Source organism: Ischnura elegans, chromosome 10 (assembly GCF_921293095.1).
Source record: "Ischnura elegans chromosome 10, ioIscEleg1.1, whole genome shotgun sequence".
Lineage (NCBI taxonomy): Eukaryota > Metazoa > Arthropoda > Insecta > Odonata > Coenagrionidae > Ischnura > Ischnura elegans.
This window is the reverse complement of record NC_060255.1, coordinates 33,381,380-33,396,284: the sequence shown is the minus strand read 5'-3', so window position 1 is coordinate 33,396,284 and position 14,905 is coordinate 33,381,380. Positions and strand designations below refer to the sequence as shown.

Below are 14,905 nucleotides of genomic sequence, written 5' to 3'. Positions count from 1 at the left end.
CGCAATCTATCGCTTTCGATGGAGGAGAAATAGATCAAATAATAGCCCTGAAGTCACAATGAACAACTCCGATACGTCTGCACTTCAATAAATGAATCATAACCACGCCGTCGCATGTATCCATTATGCAACCTATACTATGGCCGTGCCGCCGTGCCTCGTACTGAACTATGACGTCACTTTTCTACCAGCCAATCATCGGGCGTTTTCGCTTCTCACTTGAATTTGAAAATTTTCGTGAACTTTGATGCATTAAATATCGCAAACCACGTCATAAAATAATAAAAAAAACTTTCACCGAGGTATGCAAACATATATTTTTATATAATTTTGGGGCTATTGATTATATCTTAAATATATGCAAGTTCCCTATTTTGGCTCACGACAAGGAACTGAGAGAATCATATTTTAATACATTACGAGGGCTTTTTTTCATACAAGTTAAATCGAATATTCTATCGAATTTCACCGCAAATGTACATCTAGAATGTAGCTAACAAAATAACGTATATTTTTAGATGTAAATCATTACAATATCGCTCCTACAAACTTGCTAGTGAGTAATAAAAATAACAATTAAACATCTAACCTTAGCGTCTCCAAAAATTGTTCTATGTGATGATCAACTCCGTTAATATGAACGCTAGAATTCCGTTTAAAATTTGGAACCAATCAGCAGAACATACAGAATTTAATTCCTCGCATTGATTTTCAATAAATGCAACATGAACGTTTTTAGTTATTTTAACTTATAAACAAATAAGTGACCATGAGCACCTTCCTTGAGTGGGTCACTAAGTGCCGGGATGGGCCGAGATAATCCCCACGCGGACAATAGGAAAGGGTCGGACCTCTCACGCCGAGAGACCCTAATGGCGGTTGGGACCCACTTGGCATGCTTGACCGCGAAATCGTGAAAACACGGCCTTTGGCCTTTTTCTTCGAAAACGTCAAGCCGTGATAATCCGGCCTTCCTTCTTTAGCATCAGAAGATTCAGGCCGTGAAATCACGCCCTACGTAGGGAAGAGGTTAAGCCCCTTGAGTTTTTCAAACTTGTGTATAGCTTCGTATTAGCATTCATATTTTGTCAGTTTTGCTCGAGATGTAAAACTATCTTTTTTTCTTTCATCAAATTGGCTAAAATGTTTTATGAGCTTCATTTCACTCTCAAGATGAAATTAAAGAATTCCATTTGATTTAATTTGAAATAAAAATTTCCTAGAAGAAAATCACTGCTGTTAAAATTATAATATTTGGTCTGAAAAAATAGTCTCCAGTTTTGTGAGGAAAATTCACTCATTACCAGTTTTTATTTTATTTTTATTTTTATTCTCAAACCACCGGATACAGCTCTTATTGGCCATTTTACACCGGGGTGTTCAACAAATATAACAAGTAAACATACACAAACAACCATGCCCTGGACTGGGGAAACCTACCCAGGCGGGACTCAAACCCGCGACCTCTTGTTTGGCAGGCGAGAACGTTACCCCGCTGCCACCGAGGCCGGCAAATCAAGCTTAGTACTGACTATGCAAAATTGATAGCTAGCTATCAATTTTGCATAGTCAGTACATATATATTTACCAATAATCGTGTTTCCTTTTGCCATGTTACTGTTATATTATTAAGAATGGTAGAATCACAAGTGGCAATTGGAGATTTTAAATATCCTTACATATGTCTTCATTGAGAATTAAGAAAATTAGGAAGACGCCCTTGATTATTTTCTCTATTAAATCAATTATAAATTATCTGGGTGGGATGTTAAACTTCAGAGATACGGTCATTTTGATACTCAATTTATTGTTTCCATAGAATTTAATGGATGTGATTTTATATAATTACAAAGCAATATTTAATGCTAAATGAAAAAAATGTTAAATATTGCCTGATATTATCACCATATGTAGGTGAGGACTCACTGTATTAGGTACCCCTTTGCACTGTATAAACAATTGCTATTTCAATATATGGTTCTCAAAATTAGCAGATATATTGCATCACCTCTTTTAAATTTTTATGTTTAAGAGTATGCTGGTGTATCAAATTTGAAAATCAATTCCTAATTCCAATCCTTGAAATCCAGTATTTTCCCAAATAATAACCTTGAAGTATTACATTTAATTCTCTTATGAAGGATTTACTGTTAACGAGGTGTATACTTAGAATAATTCTTAATATTATGTTTACAATTCTTATTCTTGCATTCTTTGAAGGAAGCAGTCATTATGCTTGGACGCAGAAAGCATCAGGTAACATTTAAGTGAAGTTTTGTGAAAGAGAGTGTTATCCTGTGTATCTAACTAGATGGACTATTTATTTTATCTTATAACATGCCTTTTATATTAATAATTTAAATTTCATCACTCTGCACTTTTCCTTTATGTTGTATAAAACCCAGTTTTTGTTTATTCATGAACAGTCAATTCTTTGGGGGAATAAAAATTTCTTAGTTCACCAGTATTAAGTTCAGTAGATGAAAGGTAAAAGTGTAACCATACAAGTTTTTCAAGTATACAAGAACCTTGTTATGGCTTAAGATTTACATAGTTTACTTGGTGATGAAAGTACAGTAGCTATCAATTTTTGTATATTTTTAGAGACAGTTTTTTAATCGTTAGTAGAGTTATGAGAAAGCAGGACTGTCTTTTCTAAGGAAATTGAATGCTATGTGAATTTATTTACATGACCAGTTTGGACCCATGTTTCTGCTTTGGGTTTTCTTTGAACCCATATTCTCTCTGTGTCATTGAAACATCATTTTTACATGTGAGAATCTGAAAGAAAAACTGTCCTTGAATCGTCGTATTCTTAGTTACCTAATATTTTTGGAAGTTGTTCATGATGGCCTAAAACTGGGTTTCATTGTATTTTTTCGAAACTGTAATTGTGCCTATCTTGTACTTGTATTCTCACGTTTTCTGCTGAAAAGGGCAGTTGACGTTAAGCACCAATTCTGTGGAAGTGAGTGGCCCCAGTTGTCTTATTTCCTGTTGACTGTAAAATTTATTCATGCTCATAAGTTATTTTTATGTCTTACTTTCTCACAAATACCACCTGTGTTACTTAATTTTATAACAGGTCAAAGTTTGATATGTTTTGCCCTCTATGGATATGATTAACTGTTCACAAGTATTCACTTTATTTGGCCACAATCTTGTTTGATCAATCTTAATCTCCCACTTTATGTTAGGCTATCAGTAATGGATATTTGAGAACAAACATGCAGGTGTAATTGAAGGAGAATGTTAAAAATTTTTGTTAGCACCCAGGATTATTTTAGAGATTTGTTTGCTACTTCTATTAAGAAAATGTCAATTGTAAATTCACATTCTAAAAACTTGTATATTTCACTTATTGTGTCTATTTGACTTTGCACTTATAGTGTAAAATACCTAAAGGAAGTTGTAGGAGAGAATGACAAAAGATTGGAAAAAATTGTTTTATTTTACAATTGTTCTACTATTTAATATTTATTTATATTATTTACGGTTGATGATGCTCAATGAAATATATTTTGGATATCCCTAAGGTTTTAATATCTTTTCTGTCAAAAAATCAAACTTGAACTTGACCGACCAGAACTTTCTAGTTCTCTGTCCAAAAAATAATTTGTGGAAATCAAATGAAATGCGTAGCAACATGCTGTGAATCATGAGACAAAGATGATGAACAGAACGCCAAAAAAAATCCATTTCGTACTAGTGGTGGGGAATAAGGGCATCATGAATTGTTTGCTGACAGCAAGCAGATCAATAGTGCAGAGTTCATTTTTTTTTATTCAGAGATAGTGTTCACATTAATAGTGACAACTTTTTTGCTAGATCTGCATCATAATGATTTTCAATCCATAGATATGTACATATCTTGACAATACGTTGTTACTAGAGATGGGTCGAATAGCAGATTTCTCGAATTCGAATATCGAATTCGAATATTAAATCATTGCTCGAATATTCGAATACCTCGAATCTCGAATACCTCGAATACTAAATGATGAATGCTGGAATGTTTGACTCGGTTGCCTATGCAGCAGGTAACACAAGATTTTGGGGAGTTATTTTGATTTCCTTTAAATGATTCGAACAGGAATTTAGCTGATTAATGAATATTTTAATTTTATGGAAACAATTTGGCGTATAATTAATTCAACTAACATCGCTTTACCCCCACTCCTGCTGCCAAGTGCTAGCTGACAAGCTGAGGCATTTTGCAAAATACAAGCTCTTTTCCACCGGATTTTCTTCAATTATTTTCAGTCCATCTTTGGGAATTCTCACGAGATAAGAAAATGAATTGGAATTGCTATCAGGGAGAAACCAAATATTCTGAGAAAATATCCCTTTGTCTGGGACTGTAACAATAAAGATTTATAGCACAATTCATAAATTGAAACTTGATATATGTTTTCGGAAAAAAATACCGCATCAACTTCCGAGAAGCTCTGCTGCTCATATCGAGTTTCGCCAGAATGCTAAGTCTCCGTCGTATTTTGACATTTATTTCTTTGCGTAAAATGCTTAAATAAACTCAGAAATACGTCGTGTTTGGTCTTATTCGTTTTGAAATTACGCGCACGTTACTAATATTTCAATTCAATAAAGGTGTGACATCAATTGACGAAAGTCATTCTTAGACACCGTTTGTGCTAATAGATGACTCATGCAGCGGTTGACCTCCACAGAAATGGGGAACTTCGAAGCTGGTAGGAAAAAAAAGGTCAGTGGGGGAGAAAAGGGAGGGCCCGAAACACGTTTCTATTGTTCTCGTGTAACTTGGTATTTTTTCGAAGCTAAGGTCTTCGTAATATGATCCCTGCGCGAGCTGTGACCTTTTTTTTATTTCGAAGAAGAGGAAAGCCTCAGAGGGGGGGCTAGTGCTGAATGGAGGGGGATACCGGATCTTGGGAAATGCGCTAATGTAAGTATCCCACGGTACTCACTCAGCAGTTGACCTCCAGAAATGGGGAACTTCGAAGCAGGTAGCCAGAAAAAGGTCAGTGGGTGAGAAAAGGGGGGAGGGCGTGAAACACGTTTTTATTGTTCTAGTAACTCGATATTTTTTTCGAAGCGAGGGTCTTCGTAATGCGATCCCTGCGCGAGCTTGGACCTTTTGTTTGATTTCGGAGAAGAGGAAAGCGTCAGAGTGGGTGAGGCGAGTGCTGAATGGAGGGGGATAGCGGATCGTGGGAAATGCCCTAAGGTTGCTATCCCACGGCACGGAGGTTCTCCTGGTGGGGGGAATCGGGGATTTTCGGATTTTTTCACCCGACCATTTTCGGTTCCCCTCGTCGAACTCTTTTCACCGCTAAAATCCACCAATTTGATGTAATTCGACAACGTGAGTATCACGGCGCTGCGAGCACTAAATGACTACAGTTCTCTACATTTTTCCGAGTCAACTACCAACGACGTGCGTGCGACAGTGTATGACGCGAAATTCAAAGTATTCGAGGTATTCGAGGCGGTACTTTTCGCATAACTATTCGAAACCTCGAATATCGAATACTTTCTAGTATTCGAGGTATTCGAGTATTCGCGGATACTATTCGCACATCTCTAGTTGTTACTTTACATAGAGACCTAAAGAAAGTAAGTGTAAAGATTGATGCAACAGGATTCCATGGTAGTACATTCAGTTCTTAAGTTACAGAACTGATGTGTATGTTGAAGCATAAGTAAAATAGTTAGCATATTTTTATGGCGCATATTGGCATTTGATAGCTTTAGGCTTAAGAGGAGCATTCTTATTTTATTGGGTCATTTTGAGCAAAGTTAATCCTGATTTCATTTCATGTTGATTTCCAGGACACATCCCATGAGATGGTTGTTGCTTGCTGTCGATTTTTGTGCTACTTCTGCAGAACATCACGTCAGAACCAAAAGGCCATGTTTGATCACTTAAGTTTCCTCCTTGAGAACTCAAATATTCTTCTCTCAAGGCCTTCATTGAGAGGTTCCACTCCTCTTGATGTTGCCTATTCATCTCTCATGGAAAATACAGAGCTGGCTCTTGCTCTCAGGTAAGTTGGTGCTAGTGTGATCCAACTGTGAATCTTCCGGGGGCAACTGCTCTATCCCACTCCTAAAACTTTCATTCAGAAAACTTTCTGCGTACAAGGGTAGCCTTTTAAGTGTCGGGAATGAAGAAAACTATAAGAGGTACAATAATGAAATCTTTTACATTGTTTTTCAAAGCACTCTCCATGATAGTCAATGCACTTTTGCATTCGATGGAACCAGTCGTTATAACATTTATTCCATACCGAAGTAGGGGTAGTCAAAATGGCTGTTTTGTAGGCATCAACTGTTTCTTCAGACGTCTGGAAGCCCTTTCCTCATAGCATATTCTTGATTCTGGGGAATGTGAAAAAATCATTGGGACTTAAGTCTAGGCTGTATGGAGGGTGATCAAGAATTTTGACGTTTTGCTGTTTCAAAAACGACTTTGTGACTCGAGCGGTGTGTGAGCTTGCATTGTCATGAGGGAGCGTAATCTGTCAATTTGGGTTATCTTTCCAAAGCTCGGCAATCACTTGCGGCAAGCAAATGGTCGTATACCATTGAGCATTAACTGTTCTTTGATCTTCAAGAGCGAAGGTTGCTACATGCCCTGATTTGGCTACAAATGATGCGACCATTTTCTTGGAAATGCAGCAAGAGCGAACAACTTCTTTCGGTTTGAGCTCACTTTGGAAGACCCATACTGAAGATTGGCGCTTTCATTCAGGCTCATAGCTATAGATCCATGATTCATCACCACTTATGATCTTGTGAACGTGCTTTAATGCACCTGAATTGAATCGTTGTAGAGTATTTCGACACCATTTGACTTGAGCTACTTTCTGTTCTTCTGTGTGGAGGTGTGGTATCCAGCAGGAAACCAATTTTTTAACCTCTAACTCTTCATGTAAGATCTTTTGAACTGTGGTCACTGAGATGTCCAGTGATGCCTGAATCTCACGGTATGTAACATGACGATCTTCCATAATCATGTTATGAATAGCATCCACTTTTTCTTGAGTGACTGCGATTTTTGGTTGCCCTTCACATGGTTCGTCAGGGAGGCTAGGGCGTCCTCGCTGAAACTCTGCATACCAGCGATAACCGGATGTCTTTCATGGTACTTCTTCACCAAAAACAACAAAAAGTTCAGTAATGCATTCTTGCTGGGTGAGGCTTCATCGAAATCATGACTTAATTCCATCTCGTACAGTGACCTTGGGAACTTTGACAAGCCACCATTCTTAAACCATCAGGTCGATCTTAATGAGACTTTGCATGGGCATTAACCAACCAAAAAAGTTGTTTATAAACACCATTTATAGTTGCTAAATAATAAGGAATGTTCTATTCCTGACAGTTAAAAGGCTACCCTCGTATCTTTACCTTCTAGCATAAATGTCTATGATGGACAGCCAAAATACTTTTTACTTAATGAATGGCAAGGAGTAATTTGTTTTAATTTCCCTTCTCCTCTTTGATAGGGAGCACTACCTCGAAAAGATTGCTGTGTATCTGTCTCGTTGTGGTCTTCAGTCAAATTCAGAGCTGATTGAGAAGGGTTACCCTGACTTGGGATGGGATCCAGTTGAAGGTGAAAGATACTTGGATTTCCTCCGCTTCTGTGTATGGGTTAATGGTAAGTTTGATTGTCATTAATTTGTGAATTTTTGTACTCAAGTAGAAGTCACTCGAGACAAAAATATATCAATACAAACCCAGGAGTCATAACCCAAATGATAGGAGATAAAACAGCAGGATGAATGGGATCCTGAAAGTGCTGGCATTTCTTTCTCTTTCATTCTCCTTAGAAAGCTGAGATGGGGGATGTTTTTATGAGAAATGTTACTTCAGAAAACATATTAAGCTGCTACAACTTTTAGCATTTAAGGTTGTTGAAATCATTCTTTACTTAGTGTATTTTTTATAAGCACTAAGATTGCAGAATTTTAATGGTGAACAGAAACTTTATGGTGAAAAACTTTTTCTTTTTTGTTGATCTTAAATAATATGTAAAGTGCCAAAATTGTCTCATTGTTTGGATTTTCAATCAATATTTCACTTACATTTTACGTAATACCAGTTACAGTCAAAGTAATTTATAATATTGATCCACATACTCTGCTGCTGGCTGAAGGATGAGAACTTGTCAATGAAAGTCATTTGTAGTTAGCATTGTTAATGCATACCGTTTTATCTGAATGTATTCCCCCCATTTTTTCAAAAGTACCCGTGGAAAAAGTGAAAGGGGTACTATATTGCTTTGCATTTTTGAAAATTTTTTCCCAAAACTGAAGCCTCAAAATTAGGGGAGGGGACTACATTCAGAGGGGGACTACATTCAGAGGGGGACTATATTGGGAGAAATACGGTATTTATGTTATTATGTTATGTTATGAAAATTTCCAAATATGGTTTTATTTATTTGTGAATTTTCAACAGAATAAAGATATACATAACTTGAATTATAAAATTAACTTCGGTACCTGTCTGTAGTCAAATTTTGTTGCTAGTATTAGAAAAAATTCTGCTAGCTATGTAAAACTTCCTGTCCTGAAGATGTCAAGAAATATTTTTTCTTGATTTGTATCTTCATGAGAGAGAAACGTCTTTCCCAATGATATCTGAACAACTATTTGCATTTTATATTTTGCAATTTTTATTGTTTGGAATAAGTGCAGTACATATTTGACTTGACAGGTGAAAGTGTGGAAGAAAATGCTAATTTAGTCATCCGACTTCTGATTCGTCGTCCTGAGTGTCTTGGTCCTGCTCTGAGGGGTGAAGGTGAAGGCTTGCTGAGGGCAATCATTGATGCCAACAAGGTAAATTATTCAGTTAGAAACTATTTTTAATGTTTTACTCACTTCCAATAGTTCTACATTATTCAGATGTATGTCTGTTGATGTTTGGTCACATATTGGCTTCACCTTGATGTTGTTCCCAATGCATGTAGAGTCTCAATTATTTTGCAATCCAAGTTATGATAGCACATTAGGATAAACATCTGTGTGTCTGTAGATATTCTAGATTTGGAAGCAAATTTCAAATTAGAAGAGATGAAAAACTCTTCTTGTAGCTCCAGTTTTGTGGTATTTATTCCATTCTGCCAAGCTTTTCAGAAGTTCTCCCCTAGAATTTTTTCTGAATCTGGTTCTGCTAATTATAAATTCTAACTGGATCATTGAAATATGTGGAATGCACTGGAGATCCCATTCCTATACCACTTAAAAGGGTTCTGTGACTGATTATCATTTCCTCCCCACACTAGCCTTTCCTCCTTCATCTGTTTTGCCGTGAAATGCAATTTGGCCTCCAAAGTCTCTGAGCTTCTCCCACACGTCCAATTTAAATTCTCATTCTAAAAAACAAAATTGGAAATAGAATTTCTCTTGCAAAAAGTAATGCAAAAATGTTTTGGATGGTAGTAGATTACAGCACTTACCAACTGTTGATGTAAAACCATTGACTGTTTCATGTTTAACTTCGTGAAACTTAATGGAATAAATTCATCATGCTTATGAAAAAATTGAAATTGTGACTTCAGGTATGAATTTCATATTTCACGTAATATTTCATGGCAAATGTAATTATTTTTGTGTGATTGCAAACTTCAGTATTTTATTGTATGACCACATTATAGGTGATAAATACCAGAGCATGAATTTGTAAATATTGTTGAATCGTACTTGAGGTTGGAGTGGAACTAAACTTTTCTACTTTCAAACTATGCATATCAATCATAATCAGATATGGAAGAGTCTGAATCATGTAACCATTTCATTGCAGATGTCAGAGCGTATTGCAGCTCAAAGGAAGGTTTTGGATGAAGCAGAAGGGCAAATGATGTTACCACCTGGTGTTGGCCTTGATCACCCTATGCCTGAAAGTGAAGATGATGAAGACTATATAGATACTGGAGCTGCCATCTTGAATTTCTACTGCACCCTAGTTGATTTATTGGGAAGGTGTGCTCCTGATGCCTCTGTCATTGCTCAGGTAAATATTCTCATATTTTGCAACCGATGTAAATCACACCATTATCTCATATCTTATTTATACATACATCTGTGTACAAGCCGACAAGCTGGCTCAATAGGGGTGTGGCAGGAAGTGTGTATCCAGTAGTTGTTTACCTGTAATAGAGTACGAAAACAGAAGATAAAATACTGTGTGTGCATTATGAGTGATTTGTCTGCCTTTATTCACTTTAACTCGGCATCTATTAAATTCATGCATTTTTGGGAAGAAAAACAAATCCCTATGCCTATATATTTGGAAAAATATCTCTCTTATTTTATTGGTCCAGTGGTACCTGTAACTAAAGTGAGGTTCTTAGATGATTTTCTCTTTGTTGCTCTGAAAGATATCTGTTAATATTTAAACATTTGCCTCTCTCAAAGTCTCCGGTGTCAATAATATCTGGATGCTTAATTTTCCCTCACTGTAACAGAATATTTTATTTTATTTTATTCTCAAACCACCGCATACAGCTCTTTTTGGCCATTTTACCCCGGGGTGTTCAACAAATGTAACAAGTAAACGTACACAAACGACCATGCCCTGGACCGGGGAAACCTTCCCAGGCGGGATTCGAACCCGCGACCTCTTGTTTGGCAGGCGAGAACGTTACCCCGCCGCCACCGAGGCCGGCAAAGATATTTCTAAGATATTTATTACTACCTAATAATTTTGAGTTATGTTTTAATTTTGATGCGTATTTTGATGAATTAATGAGATTTGTATTAATGATGTTTTGTATCAGAAAAAAGCATAAGGAGTATTATATGTAATGAATATGTTCCCGTACTCTAGGGTAAAAATGAATCTCTCCGGGCACGTGCAATCCTGCGATCCCTGGTGCCTCTGGAAGATCTTCATGGAGTCCTGAGTTTGAGGTTCACTCTGCAAAATCCTGCTGCTGGTGAGGAGCCGCCAAAGAGTGACATGCCATCCGGCCTTATTCCTGGGCACAAGCAAAGTGTAGTCTTATTCCTTGAAAGAGTTTATGGCATTGAAACTCAAGAGCTATTCTTTAAACTCCTTGAAGAAGCATTCCTACCTGACCTCAGGGCTGCTACAATGTTGGATAGGGTGAGTATGAAGAAATGGATTTTGAAAATACACCATTAATGTGCTCAATAACAATTATTAATTGCATAAAATCTAATTAGCTGGGTAATGTGCCTTGGTTTGTAATTTAATTGGGTAATTTAAAGAAGCGCTTCATTGGGAGTGTTTTTGGATCCAAAAACTTTTAAATTAAATTAATTTTAATTGTAATATGCATAAATGACGGATAAAGAATAGTAATCATTTTCAGTAATTCAGTTATAAAATTATAGCAAGTGCGTAGAAATCCTGATGTAGTTATGAATTGCTTTCCACTTGTCAGGATCAACAATAGAGTATGCGAAAGTTTTGATCATCTTCGTTTTCTGTTTTTTCACCCATTACCTTTCCACGGGACAGTCAAGAGTTCTGGAAGGTGAATCAAGGATGTTGTGTGGGTTGCCTATATTTAAGGATGATTTCTCACGTTCGCTTCAGGCCGTGGTACTTAGATCATGAACGTTTCTGATGGATTTTATGTGTTTTGATAATTTTCCCCAGTCAATGAAATTGAGTTATTTTTTCAATAATGAAGCTATAAAATTTTTAGATGAATAATGGTCGTTTTACACGAGGCAAGTAATTGTGCAATCTGACATATGTACGAAGGTGCAATCAAAATTGCATCATGTAAAGCAGTGAATTGCTAGAACACATGCGAGAATAAGTGGATGCGGAACGGCAAAATAGCCCTGCTCTAATTCCAAGCCCACTTTCTCGCAATTTCAACATGTTTTCAGTGCCTACCTGCACAATGGCATCCCCCATGTAAAACGGCCTGAAGGAAGGAAGGTCTCCTACGACTGACAAATCTCACCATTGCAAATGTTGTGACTCACTTCTAATTTTCCATTTTAGAAGCTGATAGAAAAGAAGCACCCTCATTGCTTTAGTAATTATTGAAGATGTTTGTAATTTATTTATTGGGTACTGAAATATTACAAAACGTAGTGTATCCTAATTTTTTGGCTGAAAAAAATGTGATGAATATCTTCAAAGGTTGTTTAAAAAAAATGAAATGATCTTCAGCCCTACTGGCTATGCAAATTTGTGGCTTGCTTTTTCTGGGATCATATATTTATGCTGTCTTGGTTGGCTAGGGTGAACCTAGATGTTTTTGTAACTTTCTAGTGATTTCATAAGTGAGGAAATATTTTCGACGAGATGGTGAGAATACATGGGCTGCTAGAAATGAAAAAAAGGGAGCTTAATATAATTGAGATATTTAGATATTGTGTAACGTATTTTTATATCTTGCTTTTTGAGTTGTAATAATAATATCATGCTTTCAGTTTTTGTAATTGTTATTTCTAATAATATCCCAATTTTCATTACGTACATAGACTGATGGTGTTGAATCTGATATGGGATTGGCTATGAACCGTTACATTGGAAACTCTATCCTACCACTCCTCATCAAGCATACCAACTTTTACAATGAAGCAGACAACTATGCCAGCTTGCTTGACGCAACACTTCATACTGTCTATCGCCTGTCTAAGAATCGTATGCTCACCAAGGGACAGAGAGAAGCTGTGTCTGACTTCTTGGTGGCTCTTACCAGGTAAATATGAGTCCTATGAAACTTACCATTATAATTAGTTGTTTCAGGCGTGACTTTATGGAATCTACTTAACGTAATGATAGGTAAATAAAACTTTGTAATTCAACGTAAATATTTAATGATCTGGTCTTTGAAGTGATCACCAGACAGGGCAGGTTGTAGTCTAGGTCGTACATTAAATATTTATGTGGATATTACTAAGTTTTCTTTACTTTTCATTACTGATATAAGATTCGGATTCTAAGTGTAAATCAAATGAAATGCTGTATTTTATTACTGAGATTATGTCTATCATGAATTTATTTTTAATTTTTTGCAGCCAAATGCAGCCAAGTATGCTTTTGAAACTTCTGAGAAAGCTGACTGTTGATGTATCAAATCTATCAGAATACACCACCGTTGCTCTCAGGGTAAGAGAGGCTCTTGATTAAATTTTTGTCTCTTGAAAAAGTAATCACTTCATTTTTCCCCATGGCTCACATTGTTTGTTTTATTGCAGCTGCTGACATTGCACTATGATAGATGTGCCAAGTACTATGGCTCAACATCTGGGCAAGGACAGTATGGAGCATCCAGCGATGAAGAGAAGAGGCTCACAATGGTTCTTTTCAGCAACATTTTCGACTCATTGTCCAAGATGGTAAGTTCCTTTTCAACTGTTGGTGTACTATTTAAATATGAAATTCTTTTTCCATAACTATGTGTTTTGCTACTTCCTTTTCTCTGTAAAAAAAATCTTCCTTGCTCTTCATTCCGATTTAAATTCAAATCAGTGAATTTTCTTTATTTTTAGTAAATTAAATTTATAACATTTAAATGGATTAAAAAAACAACATTCAATTACAAGTGAACTATTAATTATTTCCATTACAAAATAGATCAGGCATAGTTGTATCAAATATTAATGGCAATAACTAATGTTAAAGAGCAATTTTGGGACTCCACCAGCATTAATGTAGATCAATAAAAGACAATACAGCATTTGATCCAATATTTTTGGAAATGTTGAAGAGTTTAAATTTTATTTGATGATACCTTAACTGTGGAAAGGGGATAATTGTGTGTCGGGAATTACATCAGATTTCATTTTGAACCTTTCTTTGCATAGGATTACGATCCTGAGCTGTTTGGTAAAGCTTTGCCTTGCTTGACTGCAATTGGGTGTGCTCTTCCACCGGATTACTCACTGTCTAAGAATTATGATGATGAGTGGTATGGTGTTAAGACCACTACTGGACCTGGAGGACCTTACAATCCACAGCCAATAAACACTGCATCGTAAGAATTTTAGTTAATTCTCTGCCTCTGTGTACCCATGGCAAACTCTAGGCATATGAATTTATAGTTAGACTGCAAACATCATTCATTCTAACTCCATTGTCTTTTTAATTTCCAGAGTTACTCTTAACAACGATTTGAACAGCATTATTCAGAAGTTTTCTGAGCATTATCACGATGCATGGGCTAGCCGTAAGCTCGAAAATGGCTGGGTGTATGGTGAACAATGGTCTGACTCAAGCAAAAGTCATCCCAGGTTGAAGCCACCTAGCATGCTCACTGAATACGTAAGTATCAAATTTTCACCTTTAGTTTTTTATTGTATTGATACTCTTGTTGAAGACTCTAGTTTTTCAATCCTTATTGTTTTCTCAAAATTCTATTAATGTTGGCAGTTGGTCATAAGTTGAGTGGAAATTTTGTCAGAATGCAAAAAATAACTTTGACCCAAACATGTCCGTAAAATAAGTATTTGTCTATCATTTAATGCTGTTAAATGGTTAATTATTAATGTAAAACACATGGTATTCAAAGAGTTTGACAACTAAGAATTCTTGCCAACTAAATTTTGTTTTAATGATGACATTGTTAAAATTTAAATCCATTGCACACCTACATGAAAATTTTTACAGACTGAAAATCGGGGTGATGTCTGAAATTCGCCACTATTCCATCAGTTGGAATTCATTCTAGTGTCAATTGATGCTAATCTGACTACATCTGTGTTATAGTGACTGAGGGCTGACTTTTGCATGGCTAACCATGACTGATATATTGGACTTTAATTGATGGTAATCTGACATCAATACATGTCAAATGACTCAAAAATCTCCGTACAGGAATATAATTCTCATAGTGGACACTTCATTTTCTTTCTAGGTTTATGAGTAAAATTTTGAATCTTGGATGATTAAACGAAATTATTTCTCAATATGCTAGCTGACT

General features: G+C 36.2%; 1 protein-coding gene across 3 annotated transcripts in view; it reads left to right on the top strand.

Moving 5' to 3' along the window:
* LOC124166576 (ryanodine receptor) overlaps window positions 1-14,905 on the top strand; it is a 149,556-nt gene that overhangs the window by 73,377 nt on the left and 61,274 nt on the right. For 2 of the 3 annotated variants that reach the window (XM_046544142.1, XM_046544140.1), the window contains 11 exons: window positions 2,221-2,256; window positions 5,812-6,026; window positions 7,491-7,645; window positions 8,707-8,831; window positions 9,796-10,005; window positions 10,822-11,100; window positions 12,462-12,682; window positions 13,002-13,092; window positions 13,182-13,322; window positions 13,791-13,960; window positions 14,079-14,247. In XM_046544142.1, coding sequence (XP_046400098.1) covers window positions 2,221-2,256; window positions 5,812-6,026; window positions 7,491-7,645; window positions 8,707-8,831; window positions 9,796-10,005; window positions 10,822-11,100; window positions 12,462-12,682; window positions 13,002-13,092; window positions 13,182-13,322; window positions 13,791-13,960; window positions 14,079-14,247 — 1,812 coding nt within the window. The remainder of the gene's footprint in view (window positions 1-2,220; window positions 2,257-5,811; window positions 6,027-7,490; window positions 7,646-8,706; window positions 8,832-9,795; window positions 10,006-10,821; window positions 11,101-12,461; window positions 12,683-13,001; window positions 13,093-13,181; window positions 13,323-13,790; window positions 13,961-14,078; window positions 14,248-14,905) is intronic. The other variant, XM_046544141.1, reaches the window with a different exon arrangement.